General features: G+C 43.4%; 1 protein-coding gene across 3 annotated transcripts in view; it reads right to left on the reverse strand.

Annotated features, from left to right (window-relative positions):
• The window catches only part of lrba (LPS-responsive vesicle trafficking, beach and anchor containing), a 191588-nt gene that overhangs the window by 111159 nt on the left and 63943 nt on the right, over nucleotides 1-16486 (reverse strand). For all 3 annotated transcript variants that reach the window (XM_080029557.1, XM_080029558.1, XM_080029556.1), the window contains exons 30-33: nucleotides 10752-10921; nucleotides 8826-8910; nucleotides 8428-8561; nucleotides 7328-7389 (exon numbers count right to left, since the gene is read on the reverse strand). In XM_080029557.1, the coding sequence (XP_079885683.1) occupies nucleotides 7328-7389; nucleotides 8428-8561; nucleotides 8826-8910; nucleotides 10752-10921 (451 nt within the window). The remainder of the gene's footprint in view (nucleotides 1-7327; nucleotides 7390-8427; nucleotides 8562-8825; nucleotides 8911-10751; nucleotides 10922-16486) is intronic.

The raw sequence follows: 16486 nt of genomic DNA on the forward strand, positions 1-16486 counted from the left end.
TGTGTGTGTGTGTGTGTGTGTGTGTGTGTGTGTGTGTGTGTGTGTGTGTGTGTGTAGGTGTGTGTGTGTGTAGGTGTGTGTGTGTGTAGGTGTGTGTGTGTGTGTGTGTGTGTGTGTGTGTGTGTGTGTGTGTGTGTGTGTGTGTGTGTGCGCGTGCGCTTGTGCATGTACGTATGAATAACACCGGTGTGTCCGGTCTATGTGTGTTTTCAGATGGTATCAGCTTAAAGAAAAACAGACACTCATATTGGTGTTTTCGTGATCAAATTCACAACTAAGGGGATATATACTGATGTCTAAATATTTATGCGGCCGGGTCTCCAGCAGCATCATGGACTCACACTTTTGTGGCTACACTTACAGGAAGTGAAAAATCAAGACGTAACCGCCCCCCACCATACACCAAACAAACAAACCAAACACTGGTTAGAACTGATTGAGCTGTGCATGAAAGGCATGTTTCAGTGGATTGGAATACATTAAGGCCAGCAATATATCATAAACTGCTTTTTAATTTTTAGTTAATTTTTTAAATGCATCTTGTAACAAATCGGGTATTTGGTAAATTTAGACTAATATCAGAGTAGTTTAATGATGTGTGAAGCTCTTTCAGCTCCTAATGAAAAAGGTGTTATCATTGGATTTTAATGATTTACTATTTCTAATCCTATCAAAATGGATACAGTTACTGTACTTGTTTTAATTGTGTTTTTGCCTTGTTTTATGCTTGTTAGGCGACCTTGAGTGCCCTGAAAGGCGCCATATAAAATAAATGCATTATTATTATTGATTAATAATGGTAATATGACGTTAGTGAAGAAAAGTAAACTTTGATTTAGTACCGTTCTGCCTCCCGTATATCGTTTTGTCTAAGTTGGCGGGGACTCGGACCCCAGCAAAGCCATTAATAATAACTTTATAAAAAATAGCATTCTTCTTTCACTCATGGTGTAATTTGCCGTTAGGCCTACAGATAATTTATAATCAAAGGAACACATCTGTAAATGAAAAGTTCCTCATAGTCTTATTAAGTATGATCAAAATTCCAACTTTAACAATGTTACTAGGAAAAAAATGCAGGAATAGTACATTTTCACAGCAGATCTGAATTTATAATCCTGGACAGGACTTTATCAGCAGGATACCTGAGAGAGGATAGCAGTGGGATAGCCATAAGAATACATTCCAGGGTCTTATAACTTGGGACCTGTCGGGTAAAAAAAAAACATTACATAAACAGTGCCTGTCAGGCGGAGAGGGCTCTGTCAGGGAAATTAATTTATTTGAAACACGATTATGCCTCGTGCATAAATAACCGACCCATTCATGCCACTTGAGGCCTCTCAAATCCCGGGCCACTTGAAGCCGGCTCATAGTAAAACCGGCTGGGAGCCAAATTAAAAGCCACTCAATTTTCTCTCTTTTTTAAAAGGAGTCTGTCCCCGTCTGATTCTCTCCTTCTCAGCTAGACTTCACTTCCTGTCAGGAAGCCCCCCTTGACCCCCCCTCCTCCGAACACAACGCACCCCGCTGCCTCCTCTCCAGCCTGCATAGTTGGCAACGATAGGGAGCCTGCAGAATTAAGTGCCAGTTGGTGTTAGTGTGTTTTCTCTGCGTCTCACAGGAGAGGTACCTTTTCAAAGAATAAACAGAGTGATATTATCCTCTGAACTATAAGGCGCGATGGCAGGGACACTGAGCCGCGTGGCACGGCTGTAAAAGAGGGCAACGGAGCAGAACGCAGGGTGAGGGGGGCGAATTGTGAGGGAGGGGGGAAGAAGAAGAAAAAAAACACTTTGATTTGCACTGATCTTGAACCTTGTGGGCCTGTTTAACTGCACAGCGGGGCGCGGGTCCGACTGTGAGGGAAAATGATGGGGAAAGTATTTCTGTCCCCTTGGTTTCATCGCATTCCTCGCCACTTCTCTCACCTCTCCCCCGGCTCCCCGAGAGGTTCATACAACACGGTCTGCTCTTGATCCATCAAAGCTCCCTCTTAAAGGCAGAGAAGAAGAAATATGTCCACTGACAGATATAAATAACTATTTTTTTTGCTATTCAAAACATCAGACTTCAGTTTCGCCAGCATAACTTTGAAAATACGCAGCTATTACCAAATACTTGTGAATTCCTTAATAAAACATACAAGAGTAGATGTGTCCGTCTGCGGTTCGACTCAGTGTTATTTTGTTTTGCTGTTTTTCCAGGGAAACCTACAGCTTCCAAATGGTTCTCTGGTTTCTGGGATGATGCTATATTGATTTTGTGTGTCATGATGACCTGTTCCCCGACTACAGGGGTCTAAACTTCTATGCCTCCGCCGCTCTTCCTTCTAACCTGGAGGTCAGAGGGTCAGGGGGTCAGGAGGAGCCAAGTGTTTGGGGAAGTCAATGTCTTTCTCCCCGCTGACTGAGCGAGAGAGCTTCCCATCTGCTAAACAGGTTAACTTTGGTGGGACCGGGCTGGGAAAACGGATGATAATGTGCCGTCATTGGATTAGCAGGTTAACATTGGTGTTATTGAGTTACTGTTAAAAGATTATCAGCATGAGTGGATCTAATGTAATGCTTTATGATTAATATGGGCAGTGTATAAGTGGCGGCTGAACCATTTAGTCCATAATAGGAACTTTTTACATACAGGTATTTAACAGTAAATATTTAATTCATGACTACAGTAAGTTAAAGGGTTGAATCATCCAAAATCCTACCAAAAAATTGTCTCATGCTAACGCTTGCTAATTAGCACTAAAGAAGAAGCTGATAGGAGTGATGATGAGTTTTGGACCAATACAAATTATGACCTGCCAGTAGTAGAGTAGACTTCATCCTCCAGGGACCATGAATGTCTGTACACAATGTCACGGCATTCCATTAAACCGACCTTGAGATATTTGTAAGGCTGAACCAAAGAGGTGAACTGACCGTATGACAGTATTGTGGTGCTACGGCAAGCATGGCTAGAAATTCAGAAGCAACATAACTTTTCAGACACAGCATCCCCGTTTCTTAAATCATAGATCTCAGGGTGAACAATTGACGTTACTTTTTCAGAGTACTAGGACGGCAATATGTTAACAGCTTACAGTGTAGAAATAGCCACTGTTTCTGGGAGGGCACATCGCTTAAACCTTTTATTTTTAAATGTGAGTGCCACAAAAATAGAAGAAAAGGGAAAATAATCAATCCATCAGCGTTGTCTGCAGTGGAGGCAGATAATTCAAAAACGGATTAATGGTATCGAAGGTATACAGAAAACTTAACTATCTGCATTGCTATTTACCATTTGATTAAAGTATAAAATATGTTGTTCAGATTAATCAAAACCTTTTAACAGTTAAAAATTTGAAGAAATATGGATATAAAGGAGCGTTATTTCATGCATCACTACTTCAAATTTAAAGTCAAAAACAGGCTCTGCATTAGGGTTGAGTATATTTGTTGACGTTTTGAAGTAGCGCAGTCTTTACTATCTGGGCTTGACCATCATGAAACCAGCGCCCCTCCATCCCACAGCCCTCTCTCTCTCTCTCCCCTCCACTCCATGTACAGGATGCCTTTCTGATAAATGGCAGAAGGATGGATGGGCTGACAGAGGGGCCGGACAATAATGGCTGATCTACAGGACACAAATGCAGCTACTGAGGAGATTTATGGTCCCGTGCTCACTGTAGACTGTCCAGTAACCGATGAGATGATTTCTCAAAGCGCTGGACAGACAGAAGGGGAAGCTCTTTCTCTTGTCCCAGCACATTATTTATTAATCAGATATTTTGGGTGGAAGCCACTTCAAGATTGTGAGACAACAGGCCGGCCGTAAACATGACAAAGGTGGGATAAAAACATGTGTGAGATGGAGAGTGAAACTGTCAAAGCGAATCAGGGGCTATACTATAGCAAGAAGCAGGAGACAGGTTCTTGTATGCGAGAGCCTCAGGGTATATCGGTCAGTGGAGACAACTTGGATGATATTAATACAAAATGCAAGTGCTACTTTGAGGAAGCCGTTATATTCAATATCCTGGAAGGACTATGACGTTTTCATATTAACACTACAAAAATGTATTTTCCAGTTGAAGTCAAGTATTATTAGCAACTGAGCATCGCATATTTATCTGGGTTGGCCAAAGCAAGGAGAAATAGAACACTGTTTAACTTTACATGGAGCGGTTTATAACAAGAGAAATGCCTCATTGATTCATTTTTAATGATTTGGCTTAAAAAATGACTCGGCTTACAAGACACTACTTCTCAAAATGAATCTCTAACTACTTAGATAATAGAAACGTACTGTATATACATGTAAATTCACTGGTTCGAACTTCTAAAACGTGAATAATGTTTGTTTTTTCTACCTTTTGTACAGTGGAAAAATGGATTTTGGATTGTTGGTTGAAGGAAACAAGCCTTATGACCATTTTAACCCACTTATGTGATGTTTTATAGAACAAATAATAGAGAAACTAATCTTCTGATTATATCATAATAAAATAATAAAAAGCTAGTGAGACAAACGCTTAGACATCGTACATCTTGAACTGATAAAAATTCCAGGTGCGGATACATTAAGTAGCAGCCCTTTGTATTATTTTGGCCCGATACTCTGTTGCAGCTACAGTATATGATCATCAATCCTCACTTTGTATATTCAGCAGTCCTCCAGGATCAATATTACAGCGGAGAACAAGGGCGGCGTGCCACCCCAACAGTTAATGTCTGATCAAAATGGTCCTTTAATTGGGAGCGCTGTTGTCGTTGTTTAGAAACGGGGCACTATCAAACAGCGGTTTACAATCCCCTCCTCAATGCCAAGCTGATGTGGCCGCCAATGCAACTTTCATAGGAGCGCTGATTAAAAACTGCTCTGCGGTCCCCAGCCTGCTGACCCTTCACCCTGGCTCCACTCCATCTCAAAGCTCAGGAAATTAATTAAAATTTCCTCAGAGATGGTATCACGTCGCAGCCCCTGATGATGGTGTGTGGAGTGGGGGGTGGAATGGCAAATCAATCAAAATCATCTCCATTGACTCTCGCCACCGGTTGGAGGCTTGAAGGCAGGAAAGAGAAACAAGATGGCCTCAGAGGCACTTCCTGTGTGAGAATTGAGCGCTTCCTGTGCCAGAGGGCTCCGACAAACTTTGGCTAAATAACGTCATCAATCACACCGGTGCTGCTGCTGGCTCACACTCGCTGAACCCCACAAGGAGAACAAACACACAAATAATTATACATTGTAATTTAGCCCAGAGGAAAAGTCTTTCCCCAGTGAAAAGCAGCACATTGCCCCCATACCCTCCTCCTCCTCCCACTCCACCACTAGCCCTTTCTCCCTTTACACAACAATAAAATTACATTTGCATTAGCTGTGAGAGAATTTGGTTGGATGATTTATTGAAGCAATCAACACTGCACTGGCCAATCGCGCTATTCTGTTCCTCACAGAGAAAGAGGGAGAGTGTGTGCGTGTGTGTGTGTGTGTGCGTGTGTGTGTGTGTGAGAGCATACGTCTGCCGTGCGTGCGCGTTAGCGGTGCGTGTGTGTGTGTGTGTGTGTGTATGCGTGTGTTTGCGTGTGTGTGTGTGTGTGTGTGCATGTGCGTGTTGTGGATATTGGATGGGGTATAGCTCGGAGCTTTAGAGAAAGGGAAGAAATAGCTTGGGCTGGGGACTGTCGGGGGGGGAAGCGCCGCGGTATGAGCTGTGCAGCGGAGCAATCACCAAGATTCCGCCTTTGATTAGATTAGCATTAAACAACACCCTGACAGATATGACAAATAGGTGCATTAGAGCCTGTCATTCTCCCCTCTTTGGTTTTCTATCTAGCTTTCACTCCTGCTATTCCTCCGTCTCTCTCCCTGGACATTATAGGGGCTCACGTTCCCTCTGCGCGTCCCACTAGCACAAATCTAGTATGCGCCGCCGCTGACATCCCAGCAGATGTGTAATCGTACCGCATTACCTTTTTAGAGAAGACGCACGGAGTGAATAATGGGACCCAAACAGGATAGGGGTTAGAAAGGGGGAAGATGGCGGAGGAGAGAAACCCAGATGACAGGCACTATTACTTAAAAATATTAAACCTGATAAAAAATAAATGCAGAGCGCACTAGTGAGAGAGGTGTCATTAATCAGGTGTGTTTTTGTTTTATTGCAGATCTTTGTTTTTTCATGAGGTGTTTTCAATGGTGAAGACGTAAACAAATCAGGCCAGAGGGGGGAGTCATTATCTGGTGTCCTTGTCACCGGATGTGTGTATATGAGGGCAACTGTTGGTGCGTGTTACACTATGAAATAAGAGCTTCTATGCTGTTCAAGGGAGATGCATTTACACATTAAATTAAAATACACTGCGTACACTGGGATTTGGTCTTCGTACGGTAGTTAAGGCGAGACACTGCAGGTAAAAACATTGTTGTTTCAAGCACTGGTCAGTTTTGAGATTATTGGCTTCTCTGACATGTCTTCTTTCATATTAGTTTGAATAAAATAATCCAAAATGTACATTTAGGTGTTTATGTTACCATACCTTGTCTGTTTGTGTCAGTTTCATTTATAAAATGAAAAAAGGATGTATCCAAAATCGGTTCTGTAAAAACTTTGGACTCTAATATGTCTTAAAAATGTAAAACGATTTTAACCCTGGCTTTATCCAATAGCTAGATAATAAGTGAGATATTGTCAAATCTGCATATGTATTCAATATTTTTGTAATACAAAAAATAATTCCATCAACTGGCAAAGCTCCATAATGATACCTATAAGCGAAAAATGTCCCCGCTATTCACCAGCTTTGTCTCTCTCTTAAACAGGCTTGTGTCTCTAAATGCTAATCAGCCATCTTGGTAGAGTGATCTATTGACATCCCCGATCATTGATCCGCCCACGCCTTGCTTATGATCCCTAAATTAGTATTCATGAATCCGGCAGCAAGCTAAATAAACTTGGCAACAAAACACCCACAAGACAACAGATAGGAGAGGCAGGATCAATGTAAAGCACCATCAAATCTACATTATCCCTCCTCATCAGTTTGGCCAGGCCACAAGGGCCCGCGCTGGGGGTCAGAGGTGATGTGGACAGGTCGGCCACCCTTGACCCTGAAACCAATATTTGCGGCCAGAGATGCCTTCTCTCCGGTTTCTCTGGCCTGAATCGGGGGGGACGGAGGTGAAGACGAGGTAGTGTGGAGAGGAAGATAAGGGAACTAGATGGCTCACTGTCCCACTCTGCTCTGTGGATTTACTGCACTCAAGGTGAGCCCAATAAATCAGATGGGTGGGGAAAGCATCGGGACAGGGGGTAAGGAAAGATATAGATGCCAAGACTTGCCTGTGAACACAGAAGCATGACGAGTTCCACCACAGAGCTGCTGGACTTCATGCACACCAGGCCTGGAGAAAATTGGGGGAAAAGGGGAGTCAGAAAGAAAGGTACATTTGACAATAAACAATTATTTTCTGTGTGTTTTATTTCAGAACATTTTTTAAATGCCCTGCAATAGGGGCACTCTAGTAGCATATGAGCCCCTTCCTTTTTTCCATCTGAAGGGGCACCCTGATTGGACAATGCGTCACCTAATTTAGCAAAAACTAATATTCGTTATCTAGGGTCTGTCAGCACACACACAAGGGTGCTGACAGGTGCATTGGTTCACATGGAGAAGGTGCCCCTTTTTTCATTCTTTGCCCATGCCCCTTAGAAAGTCAGTGCACGCCCCTGGTGGGAACACATTCATGTTCAACAGCCACACACAAATAGACAGGGATTACCTAACCTTGTGCCATCTGCAAGGAAGCAGATAGTATTGATGGGACTAATGAGCCGACATGATGTTACTGTAAACTAATACATATTTGGGCCTTGTATTACAGGCCTGACTTGGCCAGCATATGTCCCATTGATCCCTAATGGCGAGCCCTGGGCTTTCAGAGGGCAGGGGGCCACTAGAGTGTCCAGAGGCTGCTGCACAGACGGGAACAAGGCAGAGTAGCCTTTGGTCTCACAGTCGACACATGCACCATCACACATGCAGACAAACACACATGCATTGCGAGGATACGAGCACGCACACACACACACAAACACACACACACACAGATACACACACCTCCCCCCCCCCCCCCCCCCCCCCTGCGTTCTTTTCAGGCCCCCCTGCAGCTATCAATCAACTTTCCATTTTGTTTGGTGGCAGCAGACATCCCAAACACTGCTATTAGTGGCCTGGCCTCTTGACCCGGACCCCTAGAATCCTTCAGCACAACGACCAGCTCTTGGCTCAATGCACACTCATCACACAATTAGATTAAGAGCAGACTAGGAGATGTTATTGCATTTAAATGAGGACGGCAGTGTCAAGAGATGGAACATTCTTTAGGCCTGCGAAAGAAGCAGTGAAGAAATGTTGTGACCCTTTTTGATGCTGTACTTACTGGTGCCCTCAATCAGGAGCTCCTGTCCGTGGCTGCCCAGCAGGGTCCGAGAGAGGAACGGGGCAAAGTCCACAAAGATCTCTCTCAGTAGAGGAGCAGCCTTCTCCAGAGCATGCTCCAGACGCTCAGAGATGCTGGGGATGTGGGAATGTGATCCAAGCAACAAACAAACACAAAGAGTACATGACAGGTGAAATTAAATGTGCATTTAACTCCAAAATAATTGTGGAAAATGGCAAATTTAAATCATCAGTGAAAATTGGTTTTTGATATAAAAGAGAAAAAAATGAATAAGGACAGTGAAAAATCTGTGGGTATTCATTAATAACTGTTTGCGTATGTGTGTGTTTGTGTGTGTGTGTGTAGGAGAGAGAAAGAGAGAAAGGAAGATGAATCACCTCATATTGGGGGCTGTGTTCTGGGTCACAGGGGAGAGTGGGGGGACAGATGGCAGGCTTGCGTTGGCTGGAAACTGGCCGCCTGCTGCAGGGAGAAACCAAAGAACTCTGTTATTAGTCTGGATGTTGGACAAGAATAAGACGATGCACGCGCACACACACACATACAGACACACACGTGCACACACTCACAGCAATACATTATATGACCAAGGTAGCACCATAAACCTGTATGGAAACATGCCTCTTATGAAATAATACAATGGTCTTCATTCAAATGTATAGAATAGGGGGATTTATGGTCAAATAGGGCAAGTGGGGGGTACGAGTATAATTTTATGGTTAGATAGTGGATGATGTACTCCGAGCACAATATGTCTTCCTTATCAATTTACAATTCATGGTGAGAAACCTCTAAATTGTGCACTGAAAGCCTGGTTACGTTTCACTGTCACACGTTAAAGAGAGGGATCATTTTTGGATGCTGTTTTCTTAATATTTCAGCCATAGATCAAAAACGCATGCTCAATTTTAAAGTACTTGATATAAATCAGTAATGTTGTCAGCACTACACCTGTGTGGATTTGAGTTGTTGAAATAAAAAATGCTGACTATTTTTCCAAATTGTTTTTACTCATTAAGTCATTACATACCAATTTAGCCCCTCAGGGCTGTTTTTGTGACTGTTTCATTATACAACTAAAAGGTGCTTTACGACTTCATTCTGGAGACAGAGGCGCACAAGGTACAAAGTCCGTGTTTGATTGATCTGGCAGTAAATTCAGTTCCCTGTGGCTCATAAATAAGCTAATGCCCAGCTGAATATGGAGGAGGGGGATTCCTCTGGTGTTTCAGCGGGCTTGTTTTTCCAGCCAGAACAGTCTCCAAGCAGGGATAACTCTTAAGGAATGACAGACAGTGTAATGTGCGCTGGAATGTGTGTGTGTGTGTGTGTTCATGTGTGTGTGAGTCACTTGGTGTGTGTGTGTGAGTGTGAGTGTGAGTGTGTGTGTGTGTGCGCGTGTGTGCGTGTGCGTGCGTGTGTGCATAAGTAAGGTGTAAAGCAGCGCCATGTGGGCCTGGTGAGAGTATCCCTCTCAAGCTGAAGTAGCTCCTTCAAACAAAGAGTAAATGAACGTCTCCATTAGTCCTCCCACTGCCCCACTAAAACACACACACACACACAAAGTATATTTACTCAATGCTGCTCACTGACACAAAGCACCCTATGCATACAGCTGTAACAGTTATCATTATTCACGGGCGCACACCACACAAACAGACACATACACTCCCCAACCTGCTTTTTAACGGTAAATGCACAATATCTCCTCAAACATACGAACCCCATTCGCGTGTCACTCCCTCCCCTCTTAAACACACACAGGCTGCTCAATGAAAAGACATTACACACTTACACATACAGAAGGGTGACAAAATAAACAGCTGTCCTTCTGATAACTATATAGTGTCACTGCTGAGTCAGAGAATACAGGAGAGCTGATTTGCTCAAAGAAAGGTACTACTTTATTCAAATGTAAAAAAATAAAATAAAATGACTAAATGTAATACTTAGCATTTATAATATTGCATGTTTTATATTCTATTATTTAAGATTGACAGATTTTTTGTATTGCTCTATAAAACCATGAATATAGCAAAAATATATATCAAGATGAATTAGTGTAATGATGTCTTCTCAAGCTTTTGCCAACATTGTACACAGCAATGGTATTCCAACCAGACACACAAGAGAAGCAAAATCTCTCAATAAATATTGACCTTTTATAGAGGCTGTGTGTGTGTGTGTGTGTGTGTGTGTGTGTGTGTGTGTGTGTGTGTGTGTGTGTGTGTGTGTGTGTGCGCGCGCGCGCTTGTGTGTGCATGTGTGCATGACACTGCTTGTGTGTGCGTGTGTGTACTCACTAGCTGCGCTGTCTGCAGAGGTGCTCTGTGAGGCCTCGTCGGTAGATACCACGGCGACGCTGTCTATGGGCGTCGCTCCAGACACAGACGCTGCAGTGGCTGCTGGGACGGGGGTGGCTGTGCTCGGGGACGGGGTCATGCCGGCCTTCTTGGGTGCGACGATGACACTTCTGTAGAGACACAGATACATTATTCATTTAATTGTCACCTTGACAGAACTATTGTGTGAAAAAAACGCTGACGGTGCCAGTTCGCAGCGAGCCTCATAAGACTTTTTTATGTACACAGTCTGGCTGGAACAACACCAACTCCATCATAAATCCATTAGGCTGGGAGAGTAATTACAGGACCACTTTTATTGGCACAAATATTTTTTTTTCGACATCGTCATTTATGTAGCCACAAGCCAAGTCAGTGCTTTCACCTGGAACAGTAAGCTAATTGCTTGCTGGACCATACTTAATTCTAATATGGTTCAAAAGTGTGCTTGTTAATACAGAGTGAGTGGCATTACAGCTTGTACTATACAGGCAAAGTGCATAGTATTTTCTGTACAAAAGAAAACTGAAGCACACTTCTACAGCACATCCTACACATTTTTATAAATAAAGCAAACACTTGTCAAATGGTAAGCACATAGTAGGGCCGATACGGTTTGATAATTCTCACTACTGATGCCAATATAATAATACCTTAAATACCTATTACCTTTATTTCCTACCTAGATTAGAATACCTTCCTTTGAGAAACCATTTTTTAACTAATTATCCTATCAAAGGCATTAGTGTTGAATGTTCTGGAATCTGGTTGATATCCAGTCCTGGCACAGAGGCTTATGTTCAGCTTAAGTTTTACATTTACGACGACTAAAACTACACAATGTTTTCATCTTTTGAGCACAAATCGCTGATCAGTGACAGCTAGCTTACATTTTCTAAACTGACTTATCTCCACGGTGATAATGCTTCTTCTTCAAGTAAAGCTACAGGAAGCGTTTTCTCGTAATGATGTGGTACGAGTGAGCGGAGTTCAATCCCCATCCGCCAAACAGCAGATGGGAGGAGAGCAGCATGCAGATAAGCTGTCACTTTGGAGCAGGGGCTCTGACAGACCACTGGCCGTATCAAAGGGAAGCCCTGGCCCCGCTTATCAGTGCTGACACGGGGGAAAGCAGCCTCTAATCACTAGCTACTGCTCCCTCTCAGAAACACAAACTAATGCAGGCTCAACCCAGATATGCAAGCATACATCAAATGCACATTGGATTATGGAAATAAAAGAAAAAGGAGCACTCTAGTAGACAATAGCGAAAACACACATTCCTGCACTTTCCCAGAGACACACACAGATGTACACACACATATGCACAAACACCGACAGTTGGGTCTGGCTCCCTGTGGTGCAGACAGATACCTGGCTACATCATCAAAGGGTGTTCTAAGGTGATTTAAGGCAGCTGATCTGATCTATTAAAAGTTATTGTGAATGTTAAACCCTGTCAGTTGACCTTTGCTTCCAGTGATCTGTGCTTAAGAGAGCAGAGACGCTAACGAATCATAGCGGCTTGACAGTTGTGTTTGAAAACACAAACCCAGACGCATAACAACCGAAGCAGTGATTGAACAGAATGAGAACAGTATTGATAGCCAGGGAAGGGTAGAGAGATAAAAAGTTTCTGCAAACTTTTTTCTCTGTTCTGATAGCGCCATCCAGCTAACACGCTATCAGTGAACAAGGGCGGTGCTGACGTGAAGCACCCCAGGTGTCAACAGCAAGGGGACAGAGACCGGGAGACAGTGGACCCCCTGGTGTGTGTGTGGAGGCTGGCAGTGTGTGTCCACGCATCATATTTGAATATATGCATATGAGCGTAGGAATAAATGCATGAGAGCACAAGTGTGTATGAGTATTGCCAGTGAACACATCCGTCCGTCTCTGTGTTGGGCCTTCCATCTGTTCTTCCCTCAGCAAAGGGTCCAGTGAATTATTCAGCAGGTCATTAGCCACACTTATCATGAGTGGGCCGCCCCAGTCGATTAATCAGCCGTCAGCGGCCCCACTCAACCCACAAACACGGGCCCAGGGCAGACAAGAGTGTGTGTGTGTGTGCGTGTAAATACAGGGCCAAGGCTGAATTATTTAAAGGCTTTAACCTACAATGGATAAGTGCAGTAAACACTGTGATTCCAGTAATCTCTGCTATTTCAGGTAAAACAAGTGCGAGAACGAGTGAGGAAGTGTCAGTGGTGTGTGTGTGTGTGTGTGTGTGTGTGTGTGTGTGTGTGTGTGTGTGTGTGTGTGTGTGTGTGTGTGTGAAATATAAAATTCTCGGGAGTGTTAACCTCAGAGCCACAGTAGCAGGGCTTTGATCTCTCTTTTCACCCTTGTTTCACACAACCCCTGTGCATGCTAATGTTTAAAATGTTAAATGTACTGTAGGCCGACAAAAAGACATGTGCATGGTCGAACTATATTTAAAATGAACTCTCTAGCCGTTATTGGACGAAGATGCCCTGTGTGGGAGGGGCATTACCCTCGACGACATCAGTGATTAATGAGCAGAGCAACTGGGACCTAAGGGCCCACAAAGCATGAGAATGGCAGAATCTCCTTTCATGTGCGTGTGTGAGTGTGCACCAGGGTATTGCACTGGACATGCATTGGTTGGATGTTCTTTAATTAGAACGAGGGGCAGCCAGTTAACATAGGGGCAAAGGCAGAACTGTTTGAAGTTGAAGTGGCAAAAAAAAAAAAAAAACGGGGGAAAAATTGTAAAGTTGGGAGCATCTTGGAAGATATCTCATTTGTCTTTATGTGAATTATGTGTGTTGCTTGTTAGTAAATAGATAAATAAATAATAATCTTTGGGCATGCAGTACAGCAAACTTAAACCAAATATCACATGTTACAGAACTGATAAAATAATAGTGATCTACAGCAGGTTAAAAAGAGCTGATTTGTTTGTAAGTTTGATTACTACTGATGTTTGTTTTGGACATAACACAGAAAGTGAACTTGTATGATTGCCTGTTTGCGTTCAGTGTTAAATAATTCAGTCACAGAACAGCACTTTCCTAAAGCGTCATGTAGAAAATTGAAAAGGGAGGTTAATGGCTTTCACTTTCTTTCAGCTGTGTTTGTGTCCAACGTGCTTAGCCTCTTCCTAAGCGGCCATATTAACAACACTTCAGCATCAACAAGACTCATCTGTACATCAACTTTCACATGCAATGCCAAAGTCTGCTGCCAGGAATGCAAACAACTGCCCCATGTATATCCCAACGTCTAACACACACATATTCCGCCGAGAGCGCGGAGCCTAAATCAACCGGCTTGTACAATGACACTGTTTGGTTCTGGTTAGTGTCAGCAAATATTTGCAGACTGGTCTGTCATAACAGGGGCACGGCTTGAGAAATTGATGGGAGAAATCCAGCAGGTCTCCACGAGCAAATAAATCAGTAGAGGATACTTTCACCCACCGGACCAAAACCCCCCAGTTTTTTTATCTGGGAGATCCCGGGCGTTCTTTCATACATTGGTGTCGTAAATCCAGCGCTCCGGGTAAGTGGAAAGTTGCCTTGTTTTGGCAGGAGATGTCAGAGTAGAATGTCAGCTGTGGCTTGTACTGGTGTCACTGGGGAGACGTACTGGTTGGTTAAGAGGGAGATGCTGAGCAGTGATAGAATAATAAACACAGAGCATGTCTACATGTGTAGTTAAAAGGGGGGTAAGGACTTGAGACAGCGGGCTGATAAAGAGTGGTAAAGTGTGGAGATAGATAAGGGAATAAATATAGGTGCAAGGCCACTGAATGATACAGATATGTAGGTCAGTTTTGACCGGCAGACATTATTATGATTTGGGACCACAGCAAGTGAGAATGGGGGACGCAGGAATCTGGTTAGATACAATGGTCAAAATTGTTCATGCGTCTCAAAAGTGAAGGCTTGCTAATTTCTTCTGTTTTATATCAGTGCAATGCAATTAGCATTTGGTTTTTAATTCTCGTTCGGACAAAAAGCCACCTGATGTTGGGAATTTATAGACTCAAAATGTAATTGAAAAAAAAAGACTGAAGGATAAGGCAGGTGATGTTCTACATATTGCTGTCAAAAAATCATTTGTCTGTACATTACAATAAACACGTGCTCTGTAGTTTATGATGAGTCAATACCTCTGCTGTAAACCATAGCTGATAATATTCCCTAGATGTGCACTTTAGGTCATTTTTGCTAAAAACTAGTGGCCAGCTGTTTAAGGAGCGTAATAAAAAAATGTAAGTATGTATTTGTGAACCTTTTACAGATTCAAAACCTCCAAGGAACCAATGAGGTTGTGGCTGGGACATTGTCAGGAAGCTGGAAATTATTGGAGAACAATGGGTTAATGCACTGTTGGTTTTTGTGAGGGGTTCCTTTATGGGATTTGTTAATAATAATAAAAAATATAGAATAGAACCTGCCTTGCTCTTTAACAGATCATAAAATAACCATTAGTTAAAACCTTACAACATGTCCATGTGTGAACACCCTCAGAGCTGCTTTTTATTTCTCTTAAAAGAAGGAGCTTAGGTGAAGTTTGCTGTCCGTGCCTGGTCCGTATGCCTCACATGAAGAGAGGCTCCCTCCCATAGGCAGCGAGCTAAGGCATTGCAAGCTGTTAGTCTATGCTCTCCAGCTCTCCTGACATCCTCTGCTCTTCCTAGTGAGTGTGCTGAGCGGACAGGAGCCAGTCTAATCCCCCTGATATGAGGAGCGCCCTGAGACCTGACAAAGCATTCCTCAGATAAAGACACGCGATCACAGAGATGCCGTGGAATTCCCACAGTTGGGGGGCGAGGCAGACTGACTAAAGAGTGTTTATGAGAGAGGGAGAGAGGAGAGCGAGAGAGAGAGAGAGAAATGTTTTCTTCAGTACATGAGATCCTTGACTTGACATCACCCCCATGGAGACCTCTCTTCCCCCCCCCTCTCTCTCTTTACCACCCTCTCCCCCCACTGCCGTTTGTGAACGACTGTCTCAGAATGGATGCTCCAAATGCAAACCAGACGGTTACCATCCTCTCTCACCTGGGCCCGTCTGCGGCTGCACTACCCAGGCTACAGTATCTGCTTTTGAAGCCTTTACTCCCATCTCTTCACCCCCCCCCCCTGCACCTCCAGGGGTAATGCAAATTACAAAGCTTTTATGCCAGAAAAAAAAATATGGAGCATAGCGCCTCAAAACCTTAGACAGGGTTAGGGAAGAGACTAGAGGCAAGAGAGATGAAAAGGAAAGTTGTTAAATATCAGTGACACGGTGAAAAGAAACAGCTTCCTGACAGCTTTGTGTCTCTTCATCCCTGTGTTTTTCCTGAAGATAGGTTCTTTGTAAGGATGAGAAACAACAATGGGAGAAAAGAGGGAAAAAGTCTGAGATAAAGATTCTCCCCCCAGTTCAAAAGGGTTTCTGAAACAAAATGTTTTTCAAGATCCACCAAAGAGCCCTCCTCTGAGGATACCCAGCCGAGACGTCTTCAAGGTCTGACTTTCAAAAGTCCCCTGCAGTCATGTCGGGGTAAATGGTATGAAACTATCAACTGTGAAGCCTGGGAATCGCAAGTATATACGCACCATATGGGCTCTTGAGAACCTTATGAAGCTGTCAGGTCTGCACACATGTCAACACCACAAGAATTTCCCACCAATCACCAATGTGCAGTGCAAAAAAGTTAGATTTTCTTTAACAATGCT

The sequence above is a fragment of the Ammodytes marinus genome (assembly GCF_949987685.1).
Source record: "Ammodytes marinus genome assembly, chromosome: 6".
Taxonomy (NCBI): domain Eukaryota; kingdom Metazoa; phylum Chordata; class Actinopteri; order Uranoscopiformes; family Ammodytidae; genus Ammodytes; species Ammodytes marinus.